The following is an 18,223-nucleotide window of genomic DNA, read 5'->3' on the forward strand; positions in this document are numbered from 1 at the left end:
GCTGAGTCTCACTAGTGAAGGGCACAGGAAAATGGAAAAGGGAGCACAGCTCTGCGTCTGGGTCCTCCTTTCATACGTAAGTTTGGGTGAGCCCTGTGCGCTGTCTGAGCTTCATCTCCCTGGAGAGCAGTGGGGAGCGTTGATGGTCACTTTTCCAGGGGCCTTGGGGGGCTGCTGGGCATTGAGACGCCTCAGAAGGTCTCTCTTCGCTCGGCATGCTCTGGGTTTCCTTAAGCTTACTTCCTAATTGAATTTTCTCATTCAAACCTGCTTTCCTGAAGCTGTCGGGCAGCAGGGTACTTTTGAGGTGGTAGAAACGTGGCTGGCTCTCTATTTTTTATTCTTTTCTCCCAACCTGATTGAGGTATAATTGAAGTACGCTAAGTGGCACGTAGTTGAAGTGGACAGTTTGATCCTTGCTGTTTGTTTTATGATAACGCGGAACATCTGCCTCCCCGCGCTTGCCTTCCTCCTGTGTCCGATCCTGCACTCCCGAGCTTTCCAGAAACCTCTTAGGAAGCAGGGATTCCAGCTGGCAGAGCTGTGACAAGTGTTTCCATAAGCATTCCCACGATCCTTTAAGTGAGGAGTGTGACCTCAGAACCATGTGCCCATTCCCCTCCCTTGACAGAGGAGGAGGTGGGAGGTAAGAACAATACCGGGATGGCTGTGCTCCCCGTCTGGGGCACGGTCGGAAAGCTGAGCATTTGTAGGCCATCCAAACACTGGTGTTCTCCTGGGATTCCAGGGTTAGGAGGGGAGGAGAGTGAATTGATTTCTACCTTCACGTTAGAACAGAGAGAACTCGCAAAACAGCCCCCTCTGCTTTTCTAAGCTCTACGGTGCCTCCCGTTCGTTGGGGGCACGGAACTCATGAGCTACGTACAAGAAAATTGGCAAATGAGGGGCGCCTGGGCAGCTCCAGCGGTTAAGCATCTGACTCTTGATCCCAGCTCAGGTCTCGATCACAAGGTTGTAAGTTCAAATCCTGCATTGGGCTCCTCTTGAAAAGGAAATTGGCAAACTAAAGCAAAGAGGCTTTCTCTTTGTGTTATAAAGCTCTCTCACCGGTGAGCTTTCAGGCTCGCTTTGCTGGGGCCCCTGGTACACAGTTCCTTCAGTTTCCCTGGGCTGGTGGAATACGGGGGATTCTGAGCTTTGGAACACCAGGAGGGTGTCTCGCTGTGACAGTGCCCGGACTGTGTTCCGGTGCCCGTTGGGTTTGGGTCCTCATCACTTTTCCAGTTATAGAGATCCTTCGTTCCGGATCAGGTTTTCGTAAGCCCGTGCTGAGGGAGCATGTGCTGCTTAGGCTGGCTGACTCTGCATTCTGTGTTTACTCCGGTGACCAAGGGACAGGCAATGACCGACGTTACCGATGTTTATTTTCTTAGAAATTAGTGAGCACCCCACTGGAAACCTTGTTTAGGAAGGTGTGTCTCCTGGGCCTTGGGGGCACACCGTGTGGCTGTGACCGTCATCTTTATCTGCGGGTGAGGAAGGGGCTGGCACTGACTAGAGGTGGTGAGGACAGCTACATCTCAGCCGCTGAGTTGGTCAGCGCCCTGTCCTCAGATGGCTCCCTAGCCTGCTCTGAGAAGCAGGTTGTGAGGGCCTTTGGCCTGAGCCACAGTGACATTTCTTATATTCAGGAAGCCCTTACTGACTTAGGGCTTTTATGATAAGACTCTCTGCTTTTAATGAAAGCTCGCAGTGGATTTATACGTCTGGATGAGAAACAACTTTATCTACCATGGGATGGGAAGACTCTGTTCTGAGAAATCGAGCCTTCAGGTTCATAAAGAACTGTCCTATAAGCCACCTTTGGGTTTCCACGTCGTGGAGGTCTGTGCTGAATTAGGCCCCGGCATCAAGCCCGAGCCAGCCCTGCTTCGATGTGACGGGGAGTCCGTGGGGCCGCGCAGGCCGAGCCCTCCCTGGTGCTCACGGTCGCCGCCGTGCTCAAGAAGCCCAGAGTCCAGCACTGTGTTCTAGAGGTTGGCAGGAGGCCAGAGAGACCTTGATTTTGAACTTTAGATGATATCCTTTTATTTTTTTCCCCCTTCCTCTTCTCTTGACTTAACCTGTAAAATTTATGGAGCAGTGCCTACCTGCCATGCATGTGCTGAGTGCTGTATCCAGGATACCCCCACTTGATTCTTCACATAGCAGTGTGAAGGATGTGCCATTATACCCTCCTGTTAGAGCTTAGGGAACCTGAGGCCCAGGACGGTTTGGTAACTTGTCCAGCGTCATGCAGCTGGAATCTGATGCCCTCAGGATTTCAGTGCAGACCACCTCTCTCAAACCTGTTCCTCAACCGGAGTGGACACCGCCACCACCCTCACTTGCCGCCCAGCTGGCCAAAGTGGATACAAAATAACCAGCTCCTCTTCTTCTGGAGGCTTGAAAACCAAGAGGTGGCAGGGGTCCTTAGGAACAAAGCATGGTGGCAGCAGGTGCCTGGCTGGCTGCCGAGCAGTTCGGCGTGGTGCTTAGGCACGCCAGCTTTGGGGTCAGAGAGACCTGTCTTTGAACCCCTGCTTCGGCACACTCACACGTGTAACCTCCCCACGCTCCCTGGGGGACAGTTTCCACTTCTGACAGGAATGCTAGTAGTGACCTTCTAGGATTGTGTTTTCAGATTCAGTGAGATACTGGCATGTGATCGCTTGGAACAATACCGTAAGGCGTTTTAGCTGTTACTGTGAATGCATTTGAAGCTGTGGGTCCAAGCCCGCCGTGGTGTAACTGCTCAGTGGAGACTGGTAGTTGCCGCTAGCGACTGCGTTGTGGGCTCTGCGGGCAGAGCCTGCTGGGGGCGCTGGCGCGGGGGATGGTGATCACCGTCACGCACGCTGTCGGGGTTTAGTAGTTCCTGGTCGTCAGAAAGAGATTTTGGATCTGGAAGTTGCTGCTTCCCTTCCTTTCGTTCATGCTGCTCATTGAGGGACGTTCAGCTCCTTACTCATCCCCCAAGTTTCTTGAGACAGAGCACTGAGCATTCGGGTGAGGGTGGAAGGGAAAGGAGATTGGAGCTTATGAAAATGTCTTGCTGGCGAGAGACACACCAGCTCTCAGGAAACGTGTGTTGACGGAGAAATAGTTTTCACTCCTACAGATCACTTTCATCTAGCCCAGAAGAACCAAAAAGAAGTGACCTGGCTGTGATTTGATTTTCAGGCTCTTGTTCTAGTCTACCCACTTGCGAGCGCGCGTTTTCATTCCATACAGGAACGTTTGATTCTTGTGCGCTCTGGAACTAAATGCTGTGTAAAAGGATGGTGATGGTATCTCTCTTGATGGAGTACTTAATACATCTCAGGAACCGTGCTACTTTCTTTTCAGATACTTTCTGAGGTGGTCCTCAATACTGCAGGGTAGGTACTACTAATATTCCCATTTAACAGATGAAGGAGTTGAGGCTCAGGGAGGAAGGACTTGTTCAGATCTTTTTTGCTCAGAAGAGGCAGGTGAAAGATTTACACTCTTGTCTGTCTTACTTCCAAGGTCCTTTGTGCCAGCCACTGACTGGCAAGGTTGTCTGTTGTAGGTCTTAGGTATTGAAGCCAGAAGACCCTGTTTTTAGGCATCTCTCTGCTTAGCTGGTCCTGACAGCCAGAAGGGAGGAGCTTTGAGACCGGTCCTAGGTTAGATTTGCAAACTTATCACAGGTTGGTAACATTTCGTGTTGTGCTTCATTGTCACGACAGCACGTGAAAGCTTTGGTGATGTGTTTGGGGGTGCTAGGGGCCAGCCGTTGTTTCAGGACTCTGTTGTACTTGTTGTTCCCGTGGTGGACAGTGTAGAGACTGGTCCCTAATAAGGAGCTGCCCTTGAGTTGCATAGGGCAAGCAGAGGTTGGAGAGTCTTCCATATTTATTCACATCTGAAATAGGACATCAGGAACCCAGGATAGAAGTGGGCCAAGTGCTTTCCTTGATGGGTAGGCATTGTGTTCATCTTTTCCTCAAGCCTCCCTTTGGCCATAAGTCAGAAGGCTGCACTGCCCCCTTTTAGATGAAATTCTTGGCTTGAGGGAGCCTTTATTTTTTTCCAAATCCTTTAAATCTTGCTTTTCCATCAAGATTTGTCTGTTTGCACCGTTTGCAGGTCAGAACCAAGATCTCCCCCACACTTTTGGAAGCCGTGTACTCGTGTCATTCGTGCAAACCCATGGCGAAATGTTCAGTTTCATCCAGGCCATCTTATAAATCAGTGTGGGAGAAGGCGTATGTGAATTGGCTGCTTCTGCTATGAAAAAGGGAGTCTACTTCTTTCTTAGCCTTCATCAGTGAACGTGTGGGTGATGTTTTTCCCAAACTTTTCTTTTTTTAATTGGTATTTGGAATACGGTGACATTCTGCTTTAATCGTCTTCGACTTTCATGAAAGGCTTCCTGACTTTTTTGTGCCATTGTGGTAGAAATGGACAGCATGTAAGACTTCCCTTGAAGATGTCTCAGGATTGCCCCTAATTACGTGTGTAACTACTAGCTGACAAAGTGAAGGATTAGAAGCTTGTTACGTGACACCAGTCAGTAACGTGCAGAGCGGCGGCTATAGACATCTGTGAAGCATTAATGATCAGACAGTAGGTAATGGCGCCTCGCACACCTTCTGAACGGGTCCAGGAAACCATCAGCCAGAGAAACTCTCTGAAAAAGGTGTTAGTGTTTTCGAGAAATCCACCCATCGGTGATCGTGTTTGTGAGAATAGAGTTTGTAATCCGAGGTGACAGGAGATTTCAGAATTTGGTTATAGATAGAATTGTTCATAATTGGCCCAGCCTGGGAGAAGAGACTCACCCTAATTGATTTTGTGAGCTGGAAAGCCATCTCCAAAAGTCATTTGAAATTATTATTATTATTTTTTTTTTAGTTTGGGTTTTTTAACGTTTTCTAGAGAGTGTTCGGTCCTGGGAGGCAGACCTGTGTGTGTATGTGTGTGTGCGTGCGCGCGCTGTGTCCTTCTCTGTCGTTCAGTGCTTGGAATCTGGGACCAGTCACTTAACTTTTCTGGGACTTGGTTTACCATCTGCAAAACCAGGATGAGAGTACCGATCTTATGGAGCCGTGGTGAGGCTTTGCCAAAACCCACATGTGCAGGGTCTGGTTCCTAGTAGGCCTCTAAGTTTGGATTCTTAGTGTTTTTGATAAAGAATGACTAATTTGGAAAATAAAATTATATGGATGATATAGAAGTGTTGTTTAAAACACCATTATTCTAGGGCGCGTGGGTGGCTCCATCGGTTAGGCGTCTGCCTTTGGCTCAGGTCATGATCTCAGGGTCCTGGGTTGGAGCCCCGTATTGGGCTTCTTGCTCAGCGGGGAACCTGCTTCTCCCTCTCACTCACTCGCTCTCTCTCAAATAAATAAAATCTTTTTTAAAAATAAAATAAATAAAACACCATTGTTCTAATAATACAGAATAGTAGTAAAAATAGTGGTTTTGGGGGGTGAATCTATCCCCAGTCTTGAATTTTGATTTAGGATTACACTGTAAGCAGACAGCACTAAACCTGTATAATGAAGAGACTTGTTTTCTGCTCTTGGTTCATTTGCTTTTTAGTTATGTGATAAGTCTGATTTAGTTTCCTAAGTCTGGGCCTCAGTTTTTCTCGTTTTTAGAGGAAATGGCTGGTTAGATGGTTTCTCAGGCTCCCTTCAGCTGAACGTTTCTCTGATTCAGTGTCTTACAGTCTGGGGAGGTAGAGGGAGGCACACTCAAGATGCCATGCTCCACTTCCCCCAGCTGGGGCATTAGCAGAGCCAAGAGCAGCGCGTAGGCAATCTGGCCGACCGTCCCGTCAGTTGTCATCTGACCTGGGGTGTTTCTCTGCGTAAACTCACCCCCTCTGCTTCGCGGGGCAGTCCTAAAGATCCAGCAGCACTTGCCTTTGAGTTGAGTGCGGATCGGGAGCCGAGTGTCAGCGCATAGAAGAGCGGTCAGCGAGCTTTCTGGAGTACGCGCAGGGGGGTGGGGGGGTGGGCAGGGGAGGAGGCTGCAGGAGGAAAAAGGCTTCTGCCCTGCGGGGGGGTGCGGTGGAACAGCGGCTGCACCTGGGCTTCCTCCCCTTGCTGAGCTCAGCCATGTAGAATGTGCTCCCACGCTCAGGCCTCCTGCAGGACTCGGTTGAGAATTTTTGCCATTCCACCAAGTTTACCAGATAAACTTTGATCCCTGCAGAGAAACCATTCTGTGTTCTGCAGTTAGAGGTTTTGGGACCATATGCACTGAATCGGTTATCCGGAACCTTTTTTCTAACCCGCGCTCCGCCTGCTGAGCGTGATGGGTTTGGATCTTTCCCTCCCTGAAGGGACGTGTAAGGGGGCCATCAGCTGAGGACCGTTGTGGTATCCCACACAGCCTGTATGGAGGTTGCTAAGTTTTGCTCTGGAATTAATGTACCAAGGAGGGCGGCACCTGGAGATTGTCACTGCTGGGTGGGGAGTGGAAGGTCGTCTGGGGACTCCCTGAGGGCCGTTCCATTTGTCTGCTTTCAGTGGCCTCAGGTGGGCTTGGGAACAGCAGTAGATATAGAGAAGCTGGATTGGCGGTGATACTCCTTGGTGCTGTCCTGGCCAGAGGGCTTCAGAAAGACAGCCGAGCAGGGAGAGAATAGTACAGAACAGAAAAAAGGTCTTTTTGGGGTGAATATGGAATTTGATCCACTCTTCCTGTCTTTTGGCTTTAGGGGAGCCATGGGTCCCCTGTGCTCCATCCTAAACAGGGCGGGGGGGGGCGCGTGTGGGGTGGGAGTTGCGGGAATCTGCCCTCCTTTGTTGGTGCTTCATGACTTGGAAACGGAAATAACACTCCGCCTACCTTGCTCGAGACTCCTGGCAGCCTAAATGGAAAACCTGCGTCAAATGAGCAAAAAATCAGGGAGGAAAGGGCCCTTGAGTCCCCACAAACTGTTGTGTGAAAGTCCTAGCAGGTAAGCCATATGCTTTACACTGTGGGAAGACCCCTGCCCTTTGTGGAGGATGGGCTGTGGGGAGCTGGTGGGGCAGACGCCGGGCCAGACACCCTGCCTCATTCGCGCCCATCCTGTGGCGTGGGGAGCGTCGTGAGCTTGTGCCTCAAAGTTTCAAACGCCAAGGCTCCAAGGGATTAAGCGGAGACTGATGTAGCTCCACCCTGCAGGTGAAGTGGGAGAAGAGGAATTTTTATTGTTATTAGAGCACATCTGTGCCCTCAGAGTCTTAGACTTCTTTGGAAAAAGCTGTGGACCCTTAACCTTGGAAAACTGTGTGCACACGTGTGTGCGCGCACACACACACACACGCCTTCATGCGTGTACACCTCTGCCCTCACACACTCCTGCTTTCTCCCTCATGCATGCATGTACACACACACCTGCCTTCATACACACACCCCTTCACACACTCATGCGTACATATACGCCCCTGCCTTCACACACACACACACACACACACACACACACACCCTCTACTTTCTGTCTCATGCATACATACATATATACCCTTACCTTCACACACACACACCCCTACTTTCTCTCACACAGACACATACACGCCCATACCTTCACACAGACACACAAACACACCCCTCCACAAACTGTCAACGTGCTCACAAGCTGCGGGGCAGTGACTATACCCCAAGTTAAGAACCTGCGATTTATTCCTTCCATCAAAGTTGATTTGGTTTTGGTTTTGGCTTTTTAAAACAAGAATAGGTTTCCAGTTTCCACATCCATAGTAGATTAGAAGCAACATATTAGATGAGGAAGTGTAGTGCAGAGAAGAGCAGAAAAATGTAAAAGCAGACACAGGGCCATGTTCCAGGAATGGTTGCTCCTAATGGTGTCCCTCTGCCCGTGAGAAATGGTTTAACTGTGTTCACTGCTCTGTCCTCTTTGTAAACACACGGACCCTATAAAACACCTTAGAAGGCTTCCTGTCTTTCAGGATTAAAACAGTTGGTCCTCGGCTATCCCTGGAGGGGCTCCCTGCTGCTCCGTGGTCATGGGAGGAGTGGCACGGCCGTCGTCCGTCGTTCATTGTGTTAAGCAGGGTGGTGTCGTCCTTCTTTTATGCTCCTTTTTCCTGGAGGCCTTCTTCTGTGGGTCTCAAATTCCTAAGGGCAGGGACCACGTCTGACTAGTCCAGCCCTGTGTCCCCAGGTTGCTCAGTGACTGAATGAAGTGGAAAGACAGCTGGAGTGCAGTAGGAAACCTCTCTGTGAAGATACGGGCTCACATACTGACCTCGTGACCTTGCCAGACTTTCTCTGAACCTCGTTATTCATCTGTAAGAGGAGAGGGCAGGACTTAGGTGAACTCGAAAGGTCTGTCCTGGGATCCTAATAGAATTGTTTTAGAGAAGAGACTTATAAAAGTCACCGTGTTTCCGGAGTGATCAAGGTCACCTGGGCCCTGCCACCAAATCGTTCGCTGTAAAATGGTTGCTTCGTGTTGTGTGGTTTTTTCCTCAGTTTTTAGAAAAGGACATGGATCCAGCTGTGATGAAACGCAGCAGACCCCCGACAGTTGAAGGAGGCTTGATCTGCCACATGGGCTTTCACTGTGGCTTTGATGCGCTCGATAGAGGGTATCGGACTTTCCCGTGGGAGGGAAGGTCGGCCAGAGGGGACGCTTGTGTTTGTGTCTGGTGAGCCGGGACCCTCGCCGCCGTGTCCCTCCCGGAAGATTCAACCAGGCGGCAGGCAGTCAGCGGAAGAAACACTGTTCTTTTTATTAACCCACATGTGCAGTTTTCCAGAGTGACCTACAGATGAGTTGTGGGCTGGGCTGGCTGGTGACTCTTTCCCCATGTCACCCCCAGCACAACTCGTTCCTGAGCCACGTGGCAGAAAACAGATTCGGCTTCTACACAGAGTCGCTTGTTGGGTCACAGATCATACAGGACAAGCCCTGGTTCTGTTAGCCTTCATAAATTGTGGGAAATCAGCCTGGGCTGCAGCGCAGTTTACCTTTGTGCTGTCTGAAGTAAGCCCTTGCTAAGCCTCTCGGGAATGTAAACGAGTGAAGGTCTTGATGAACTGGAGAACGGACTGTAGAGGCCTTGAAGCTTTGGGTGGTTGTTTATGTCTGGACAGATGCTATTAAGTGCAGATCTGCCTCGACCAGACACTAGACCAGGCCAAGCCGGACTTCTGCTCAGAAATCCACGCAGTTTGCGTTACCGCTTATCCTTGAAATTATAAGCTGTGTGTTTGAAAAGGGCACACGGAAACCATATGCACGCTAATGAGGCTTCGACACTGCCTTCTAGCAGGTGGGTCCTGCCAGAAAACGGGAGTCCTCTCCAACTTCTTGGGCTTCCTCCCCTTTCCAGTAAGTTCTGTCCTCCTGTCCTGCCTCTTAAAGGCCCTGGCTCTCCTGTCCCCAGTCCCCTCTCTGGCCAGACCGTCCTCCCACAGTCACTAGAGACATCCTCCTGTATCAGTTACTGTTGCCAGCTAACAATCACCCCGAACCTAGTGACTTAAAACAACAGTAATCATTATGTCCGGTGCTTTCCGTGGGCCAGAAATTCAGGAGGGCTTGCTTGGGTGGTGGTTCTGGCTTGGGGTCTTGAGCTGTTGCACTCAGACAGCTGAAGCTGGAAGAGGGGCATCTAGGGGGCTGGCTGAGATTCTCATGATCCCTCCATGTGGCTCTCCTGTGTGGGCTGGGTTGGGCTTCCTCACAGCATGGCCGCTGTAGGGCCGTCGAACTGTTTACATTGCAGCTTGGGGCTCCAAGCCCAAGTGTTCAGCAAGCAGGGTGAAAATGAACCATCTTTTATGGCTTGGCCTCAGAAATCACATCATCAGATCTGCTGTTCTCTGTCGCGATAGAAACAGTCGCCAAAGCTCTCCCATTTCCAAGGAGGGGGTGCGTAGACTCCACCTCTCAGTGGGAAGAGTGTCAAAGTCACTCCCTGTGAGAGGAGCATGCCGGGTGAGAGATCTTCTTATGGCCATTTTCAGACAATGTAATCTGTTTAACCTTCTGAGACGCAAGGCTGTTCCTGTCATTCCTCTGTGGAAGAATCTTTAGGGGCTCCTAATCCCTCTGAAGAAGTAGATTTTAAAGTTTTCAAGGCCAGAGAACATGGCACAGAAGGCTTACCTACAAAGGAGACACCACTGCTGGAAGACAGGAGGTCTTGGGCCTGGGCCTGGAGCCTACTTAGAAAACTGCTGCCCTCTGAGCCGTTTGCGGGGAAACCAGCCTGACTGTAGGCCCCTCGAGACACGGCCCTGGTCACCTCCCAGGGCCGCACCTTCCTCCTGTGTGGGCCTCGCTGTGCATGTTTCTCCCACTGCATCTGCAGAGCCGCCCCCCCCCCCCGCCCCCGCTCGTGTCTGTGCACCCCTGGGTGCATGCAGCCAATGATAACCAGCTCAGGTACTCTTCTCCTGAGAAATCATTTGAGGTTTCCTATACTCCTTAGTATCATCTTTACTGTAACTTTGTTCGCTTTGTGGATAGGTGTGTTCACTGTATTAGACTTTATCACAGGTTGGGACATGTCCTGTCCTTTCATTTCTGCCTAGGGGCTGAATAAATTGTTTGATGAGTATTTCCAAAGTGGTCTATGCCTTCTACTTCATTTAATAGGGCTGGGTTTTACTGCATGCAAATGATGGACAACCCTGGCAGGTGTCTGAATTCCCTAGGAGATTTTTTAAGCTGTAATGTTTTATTCAACTTATTATTCTGAAAAACTGTTCTGTTTTAGTCTGTTTTAACGGTTGTTTTACTTGTTGTAGGGTGATTGAAGCAGTTTTGTGCTTTTTCTTGAAGTCATGTGAAAAACTAGCAGAAAGTGAAGCTTTTTCTAAACTGGTTTATATGCTTAAGTGCACACACACACACAGAACACCTACCCCGATCCCGTAGAGCCTCACCAGCCTAAAGCGGGGTAACCGTCCCCTCCTTATTCTTTGATATCCTAACAAAGACTCTTCCTTGATTTTTTTTTTTTTAATATGAATTTTGACCACAGCGTTAAGTTCCTGAAGACAGGGACTTTGTTTTATTCACCATTCAGCATCAAAAACCATTCAGTATCAAAAACAGTGCTTGTCACCTAGGAAACACTCAAGTAATGATTGAATGACTAATTGAATGGGCAGCGAACTCTGGAGAGTGAAGTGAAATGGATCATTCTTTGCCTATTTACCTTTCAGCCTGGAAACCACCACCCGTGGGAGGTAGATCTGGTGAAGCACACTGTCCAAAGGAAGGGTCTACAGACGGGAGCAGTTCAGGGTTTGAAGGAACCATCCCAGGGAGAGCCCTTAGTTATGGGATGACTGTCCACACAATAAATAGAAAGCCTGTTAGGGGCAGGAACCAGGGTGGGAATCTCACCCCCGCCTCCCACCCCCACCTCCCACCCCTTCCATCACTGTCTTTCTGGGGTCACCCCTGTTATTGCCCATAGTCCTGGAGCATCTGTGTTTTCTTCACTCTCCGGTGCTGTGTCCTGTCTGGACCCCTCAGGGTTTGGGATGACTCCCAGGTGAAGGGCTCCAGTTCACTCTAATTTTAACTTTTTACAAGCTGTCATTAAGCTTCACCATGTTGCTTTGCTTCTGGGAAGCGTTTAGTCATTTCTTAATTTAATGATAGATGTCCTTAGCCCTAGGAATTTATAGAAACGTTTCCTAGAAACATTTCCAATTAGAATTCATTGGGATTAATGCAAAATAGGAGTTAGAACATTTTGCAGTAGTATTTATTTAGTGTTCTCAAATAGATCCATTCAGACAGAGGACTATGGGGGAGGGAGCCTTTATGCCTCTGGCGCCCTTGGGGGCAAGGCTGTGAGCAGTATACTGGTTTGGGGCGTGTGAGCAGGCTCCATGGAAGGTGGATACAATATCTTTTCATGTTGATCTTTCCCGGCCAAGTTAGGACTCGCTCTTCCTAGATAATACACTGCTCAATTTCTAGTTTATCTCCTCTGACTCCCTGTATGTTCTGGGTGAAGGTTTCAGTGTAGCCAGGTTTACTTCTGTCTGATTTTGTTTTTGTTCTCAGGAAGATTATTATTAATATCCAGTTGAGAATATCTCTGAAGACCAGAAGTTTTTAGGGGTGATGAGTGGTCTTTGAATTAGAATTATATATAAAATGTTTCTGTGAATGTGCGGTTTTCTGGAGCCTTAGCTTTGATCAGAGTCTGGGAATCTGCAGTCCCCCAAAATGATTGTTTTATTTTTGGTTTTTAAAAAGATTTTAGGGGCGCCTGGCTGGCTCAGTTTGTTGAGCGTTTGCCTTCGGCTCAGGTCATGATCCCTGGGTCCTGGGATCGAGCCCCACGTCGGGCTCCCTGCTCAGCGGGGAGCCTACTTCTCCCTCTCCTGCTCCCCCTGCTGTGCTCTCTCGCTCTCTGTCAAATAAATAAAATCTTTTAAAAATTAAAAAAAAAAAAAAAAAAGATTTTATTTTTTTTTAAAGTAATCTCTACACCCAGTGTGGGGCTCGAATCCACAACCCCGGGATTAAGAGTTGCATGCTCCACCAACTGAGCCAGCCAGGCGCCCCCAAAATGAGTGTTTTGTTTTGTTTGTTTATTTATTTATATATATATATATTTATTTATTTATTTTAGAAAGAGTGAGAGCATGGGTGAGCAGGGGGAGGGAGAGAGAGAATCCCAAGTAGACTCCCCACAGAGCATGGAGCCCGATGTGGGGCTCGATCTCAGGACCTTGAGATGATGACCTGAAACCAAGAGTCGGACGCTTCACTGACTGAGCCCCCCCCCCCCCCCCCCCTGACCCCCCCCCCCCCCCCCCCGCAAATTTGTGTTTTAAATCAGGGTTTTCAGACTTGACTCTGGCATTTGGGGCCAGGTTGTTGGGGTCTGTCCTCTGCCTTGTAGAATGTTTAGAAGCATCCCTGGTCCCTGCCCATTAAATGCCAGTAGCTCTTCCTCCCCCAGTGAGGACAACCAAAAGATACCTCCATACATTGCCAAATGTCTCCTGGGGGTTTGTGGGGAGGGCAGACTCAACCCCAGTTGAGAAACACTAGTACGCACCTTTTTTTCAATAGACATGATTTTTTAGTTTTTGGTTCACGGGAAAATTGAGCAGAAGGTACAGAGTGCCCATATATTCCCTGCCCCCACACATGCATGGCCTTCCCACTAAAAACAGCCTTCCCCACGGGCGTTACAGCTGCGGAACATACACCGACACATCATAGTCACTCACTCCTTAGTGTCCCCTAGGATTCACTCTTGGTGTCGTGCAGGCTGTGGGCTTGGACAGATGTGTAATGATGCGTCTCCACCATGAGAGTGGCACGCGGAGTAGCTTCACCGTCCTGAAAATCCTCTTCCCCTTCAGTCCCTGGCAACCACTGATCTTTTGACTGTCTCCATAGTTCTGCCTTTTCCAGAACGTCACATAGTTGGAATCATACAGTATGTAGCCTCTTCAGACTGGCTTCTTTCACTTAGTCATGTGCATTTAAGGTTCCTCCATGTCTTTTCATGCTTGATAGCTTATTTCTTTTTAGCGCTGAATAATATTCCAGTGTCTGGATGGACCACACATTGTTTATCCATTTACCTGCCGAAGGACATCTTGGTTGCTTCCAAGTTTTGGCAGTTGTGAATAAAGCTGTTATAACATTTGTGTGCCAATTTTTGTATGGAAATAAGTTTTCCGCTCCTTTGGGTAAATACCAAGGAGTGCAGTTGCTGGATCGTATGGTGAGACTGTGTTTAGTTTTGTAAGAAACTGCCACACTGTCTTCGAAGTTGGTTGTGTACCATTTTTCGTTCCCACCAGCAGTGAGTCAGAGTTCCCGTTGCTCCACATCCTTGTCAGCAATCAGAGTCCTGGATTTTGGCCATTCTAATAGGTACATAATGGGATTTCATTGTCGCTTTAATTTGCATTTCCCTGGTAACAAATGATGTGGAGCATCTTTTCATATTCTTTATTTGCCATCTGTAAGTCTTCTTTAGGGAGGTGTATGTTTAGGTCTTTGGCTCATTAGTTTACATCTTTTAACTAGTTTGGAATCATTTAGGGTGTTCTCTTCCGGCACCGTTGTGGGGGTAGGGGTGGGGATACACAGCTGTTTATGGAGTTTGAGCACAGAGCTCCAGTTTATAGCAACAGGAAAGATTTCAGGGTTGGGTTGAGTGGGGCAAATGTTGTAATATATATATATATATATTTTAAAATGTTTTTAAAATATTTAAAACATGTATTTATACACATACACAGAAAATGCTCCCAAAAACATACTACTATATATTAAGAATGCCACAGATACTGAGTCATTGCAACAACCCTATGACTGTCCCCATTTTATGGATACATAGAGGCTTGGAGAGGTTAAGAAATTTGCCCAAGGTTATAGTTAATGAATGGCAGGACTGGAAATCGAATATAAGTCTCTCTCATGGCAACTCAGTTTGTCTGTGTCCTCAACCCTTGAAGGGGTGTGAGAATGTCTTCCCATGCCAGCAGGCCAGACTCGTGTCACCGTGGCATCGGCCGGCATAGAAGGCATGGCACCAGCAGGGAATTCATGGTTGCTAGAATGTGTCACCAGACAGAACAAGTGCTACGCCATTTCTGGGGGGAGTGAGTGTGTGTGTGTCTTTGTAGGGTAGTAGCCACTTTGTTGTGTATCCCAGAATAAATTGTCCCTGATAACCACCTTCAACAGGGGGCAGGTTTGTTGTTTCTTTTTAAAAAACAGCCTGCTCTGAGGGGCGCCTGGGTGGCTCAGTCGTTAAGCATCTGCCTTCGGCTCAGGTCATGATCCCAGGGTCCTGGGATCGAGCCCCGCATCGGGCTCTCTGTTCAGCAGGGAGCCTGCTTCTCCCTCTCCCACTCTGCCTGCTTGTGTTCCCTCTCTCAGTGTCTCTCTCTGTCAAATAAATAAATAAAATCTTTAAAAAAAATAAAAAATAAAAATAAAAAACAGCCTGCTCTGTATGTCCAGTCAGTTACATGGGAATGAAATAGCCTCCAGTTAACTTGATGTGTTAGTTCTTTGGTGAAATACAGAGTGGGTCCTTGTCCCATAGCCTGTTTGTGGTTAATATCCCTGGAGTGTAGATGGTCATATTCAAAGGTTCTTTTTCATTACAGTCGATTATGGCATTTCCAGGATTATTTTATATATTTTATGAAGATTCTTTAGCGTGTTGATTTAGGTCTTTTAAAGATTCTGAGATTGGTCTGGGCACGTGAGAACGGTGCCTCTGATGGGATTGTCGGCTGCCTCAGCTGTACTTCTGGGGGGGAGGGGGGGCGTGCCGTGGTCTTCCCTGCTCTGCCGTGGCCACCTTAACTCACCTTTCTTGTCATACCTCCTGAGGTCTAGCCTTTTGTGTCGCAGCCCGCTGGGCACTGAATTTACTCTCACTTTACCCCCACTCCGTTCCTTCCTCCTCCTCCCGCCTCCATTATTGATCACATATTGATGATGACTGGCGCGTGGTGGCTCTGAGTAAATAGTTGCATCCTGAATGTCCGGTGAGGCGAGTCCTGGGAGCACGCAGTGTGGTCTTTATCCTCCTGGGCCCCTGCAGCAGCAGTGGCCCCAGTTTGCCGCACTTGTCTGCTCTGCAGCTGGAGCCGCCTCTTCCACCGGAGATGCTCCGGGTCTCGGTTGCCTTTGCAAGGGACTGGCACCTGGGGACACGTCCCAGGCTTCAGTTGAATGACAAGCACTTTAACCTTGGTGCGCATCTTGCCACTTGTTCTTTGCCTGGCTTTGTCCCTGGCCTGGAGCTCATCAAGGAACCTGGCTCGAATGTCCAGAACAAAGCCTAACTTGGCTCGAATGTCCAGGAGAAAGCCTAACTTGCTGCTCGAGCATGCTCCCTCGCAGGGCCGATCAGGAGGTAATACATTTGCATCTCCCGTGGTCCGCTGAATTGGAAAAGGAAAGCCGAGGAGGCTTTGAGGTGTGGGTGGAACTCCGGCCCACTTCCCACTTTGAGTATCTTCCACACATCTCCACGTGAGATAGATGGTGCTGTCACAGAGCCTGTCCCCCCACTCTCCAGGAGGTGTTGGAGGGCCCACTGTGGGCCTGCTTGGTGTTAGAATATCTGGGGGGCGGGGGAGAATACCCTGGGCAAGCTGAAACTGCAAGGACGCTCCCCCTGTCTCCCCCAGATTTTATTTATTTGAGAGTGAGTGAGCACAAGCTGGGGGGTGGGGGAGGACAAAGGGAGAGGGAGAAGCAGGCTCCCTGCTGAGCAGGAGGCCCTTGACAAGGGGCTTGATCCTAGGACCCTGAGATCATGACCTGAGCCCAAGGCAGATGCTTAACCGACTGAGCCACCCAGGTGCCCCAAGGATGCTTTTTAAAAAGGGGTTTCAGTGTTTCTGTTGGCAAAATGACCTAGACACTTCTGTTTCTCTTCTCACAGAGTGACCAGCAGCTGGACTGTGCCTTGGACTTGATGAGGCGCCTGCCTCCACAGCAAATCGAGAAGAACCTCAGTGACCTGATCGACCTGGTACGAGCTTTGTTCATATGGTTTCGTTTGGGCTGTGGCTCATAATTGATTGCCTCTGTGTGCCTTTTTCCATGCGGTGTTCCAAACCCAGAAGAAACCTTCCACCACCACCACCACCCAGTTCTGAGAGTCCTCCCTGCGGTTGTCTCTCAGAGCCAGCTGGGTTAAGAAAGTCCAAGAAGGAGCTCAGAAGTTGATCTCTGTCCCCTTGCCCCAGCTACATGTTTTCAGTCTCCAGAAGCTTGCATTTCAGCACGGGGAGGAAGAGGCCACACACACACAGTGGGCATTCAGCAGTGCCTGGTGCCAGGCTTCCTTCGTTTCTTTGCTGTTGTGGAAGTCCCTCCAGCCAAGACAGTACAAAATCTATCCTATAAAATAGTTCACGGGGCTTCACTTCTTTGACCAGTACAAAACACAAAAGTCAGCTGTCAAAGAGCTCATCACATCTATTTTTTAAATCTGTATTTTTTTAAAATTCAGAATAACTTCTCAAAATGATGCCTCAGATTAACTGGCACCATAATACCATTTGAAATGTCTCAAAATATTTAAGTAAAATCCATAAAGCGATGGAAAATATTGAAAAGAAGTAAGATAAACTAAAATCAGGCCCCAAGAGGCCAACTGAGTTACTAGCTTATTTGGCCAGTGCGTCCGGCTCTGGTGCTGAGTCCTCTGTTGTGTTCGCTGCACCCCTGTCTCCTGGGATGTGATGATCCGCTGCCGGCCATGGCTCGGTGACCAGGTGTCTTTTACAGTAATGGTTTGAAAACGTGTCCATATGCTGTAGTGATGCTTCATTCCACCGTCTGACTTGAGAGCGATGGTACTAGGAGAAGCATTCTTGCCCGAGACTCGTGTCATTCAGAGAGAGGACTTCGCAGCTGTCCGTGGCTTGTCGTCACAACCACGCATGCTTACAGGCACCGCCGGATGAGGGGGGTGAACGCGCCAGCCTGTGCCGGTGACACCCCCGCAAGTGAGGAGGGGGAGGTTTCTTGAGGTCAGTGGCCCTGATGAGAAAGGCAGCCACAGGCCCTTGTGATGGGAGGAAGGTAGACTTAAAGACGTGATGGGTCCCGGCTGACACGACAACGTGTGAGGTGAGTGTGAAAGAAGAGAGCGTAGCCTGTCTTGTGTGCGGAATGGGGTGAGAACCAGAGTCAGGGAGGCGCCATCAGCCTCCGCGGCGGACTGAGTGCTGGCGAGGGCTGTGGTGGCAGGCCCCGTCTGGAAGGGCAGTGGCCCCTTTGCCCCAGCTGCTCGCCATTGCCCTGTGGGAGGACGATCCTCTGTGACTTGATTTCCGACTTGTCTGGAGAAGCCGAACTTTTGGAGTTTGAGTGAGACCTCCTGGTTTTTCAGCATCGGCCCAAACATGGGATTGGTTAGATCTGGTTTTGTATAGCATGTGACTTGGGGGATGGGGCGGGTTAGGTGGGGGCTGTCGAGTGAAAGCAGTCTTTGCTGGGAAATCCTGACATATACAGTTGGACAGTCGCAAGGGGTCCTTGCAGGTCAGAGGGAGGGCTTGAACTTGGGGCGGTAGTTATTGTCGCCGTCCCCCACTCGCTGAGCCTGGTGCGCAGCGCACCGTGCCGTGCGGTTTGCTTGCTTGGCCTGGTGTGACTCCCAGCCCTACGGGGCAGCGGCCTGGGGCGTGCTGTGTTGCTTCACGTTTCTCTTGGTCGGAGATTTTTGCTTGATCGTATGTGGCAGAGGTGGGCGAAGGC

The 18,223-nt window shown here is 49.4% G+C and overlaps 1 protein-coding gene across 2 annotated transcripts in view; it reads left to right on the top strand.

The window, feature by feature from the left end:
- The window catches only part of CAPZB (capping actin protein of muscle Z-line subunit beta), a 128,692-nt gene that overhangs the window by 41,992 nt on the left and 68,477 nt on the right, over nt 1-18,223 (top strand). For both annotated transcript variants that reach the window (XM_032392363.1, XM_032392374.1), the window contains exon 2: nt 16,398-16,487. In XM_032392363.1, coding sequence (XP_032248254.1) covers nt 16,398-16,487 — 90 coding nt within the window. The remainder of the gene's footprint in view (nt 1-16,397; nt 16,488-18,223) is intronic.

This window comes from Phoca vitulina, unplaced genomic scaffold (assembly GCF_004348235.1).
Source record: "Phoca vitulina isolate PV1807 unplaced genomic scaffold, GSC_HSeal_1.0 scaffold2, whole genome shotgun sequence".
NCBI classification, from domain to species: Eukaryota; Metazoa; Chordata; class Mammalia; order Carnivora; family Phocidae; genus Phoca; species Phoca vitulina.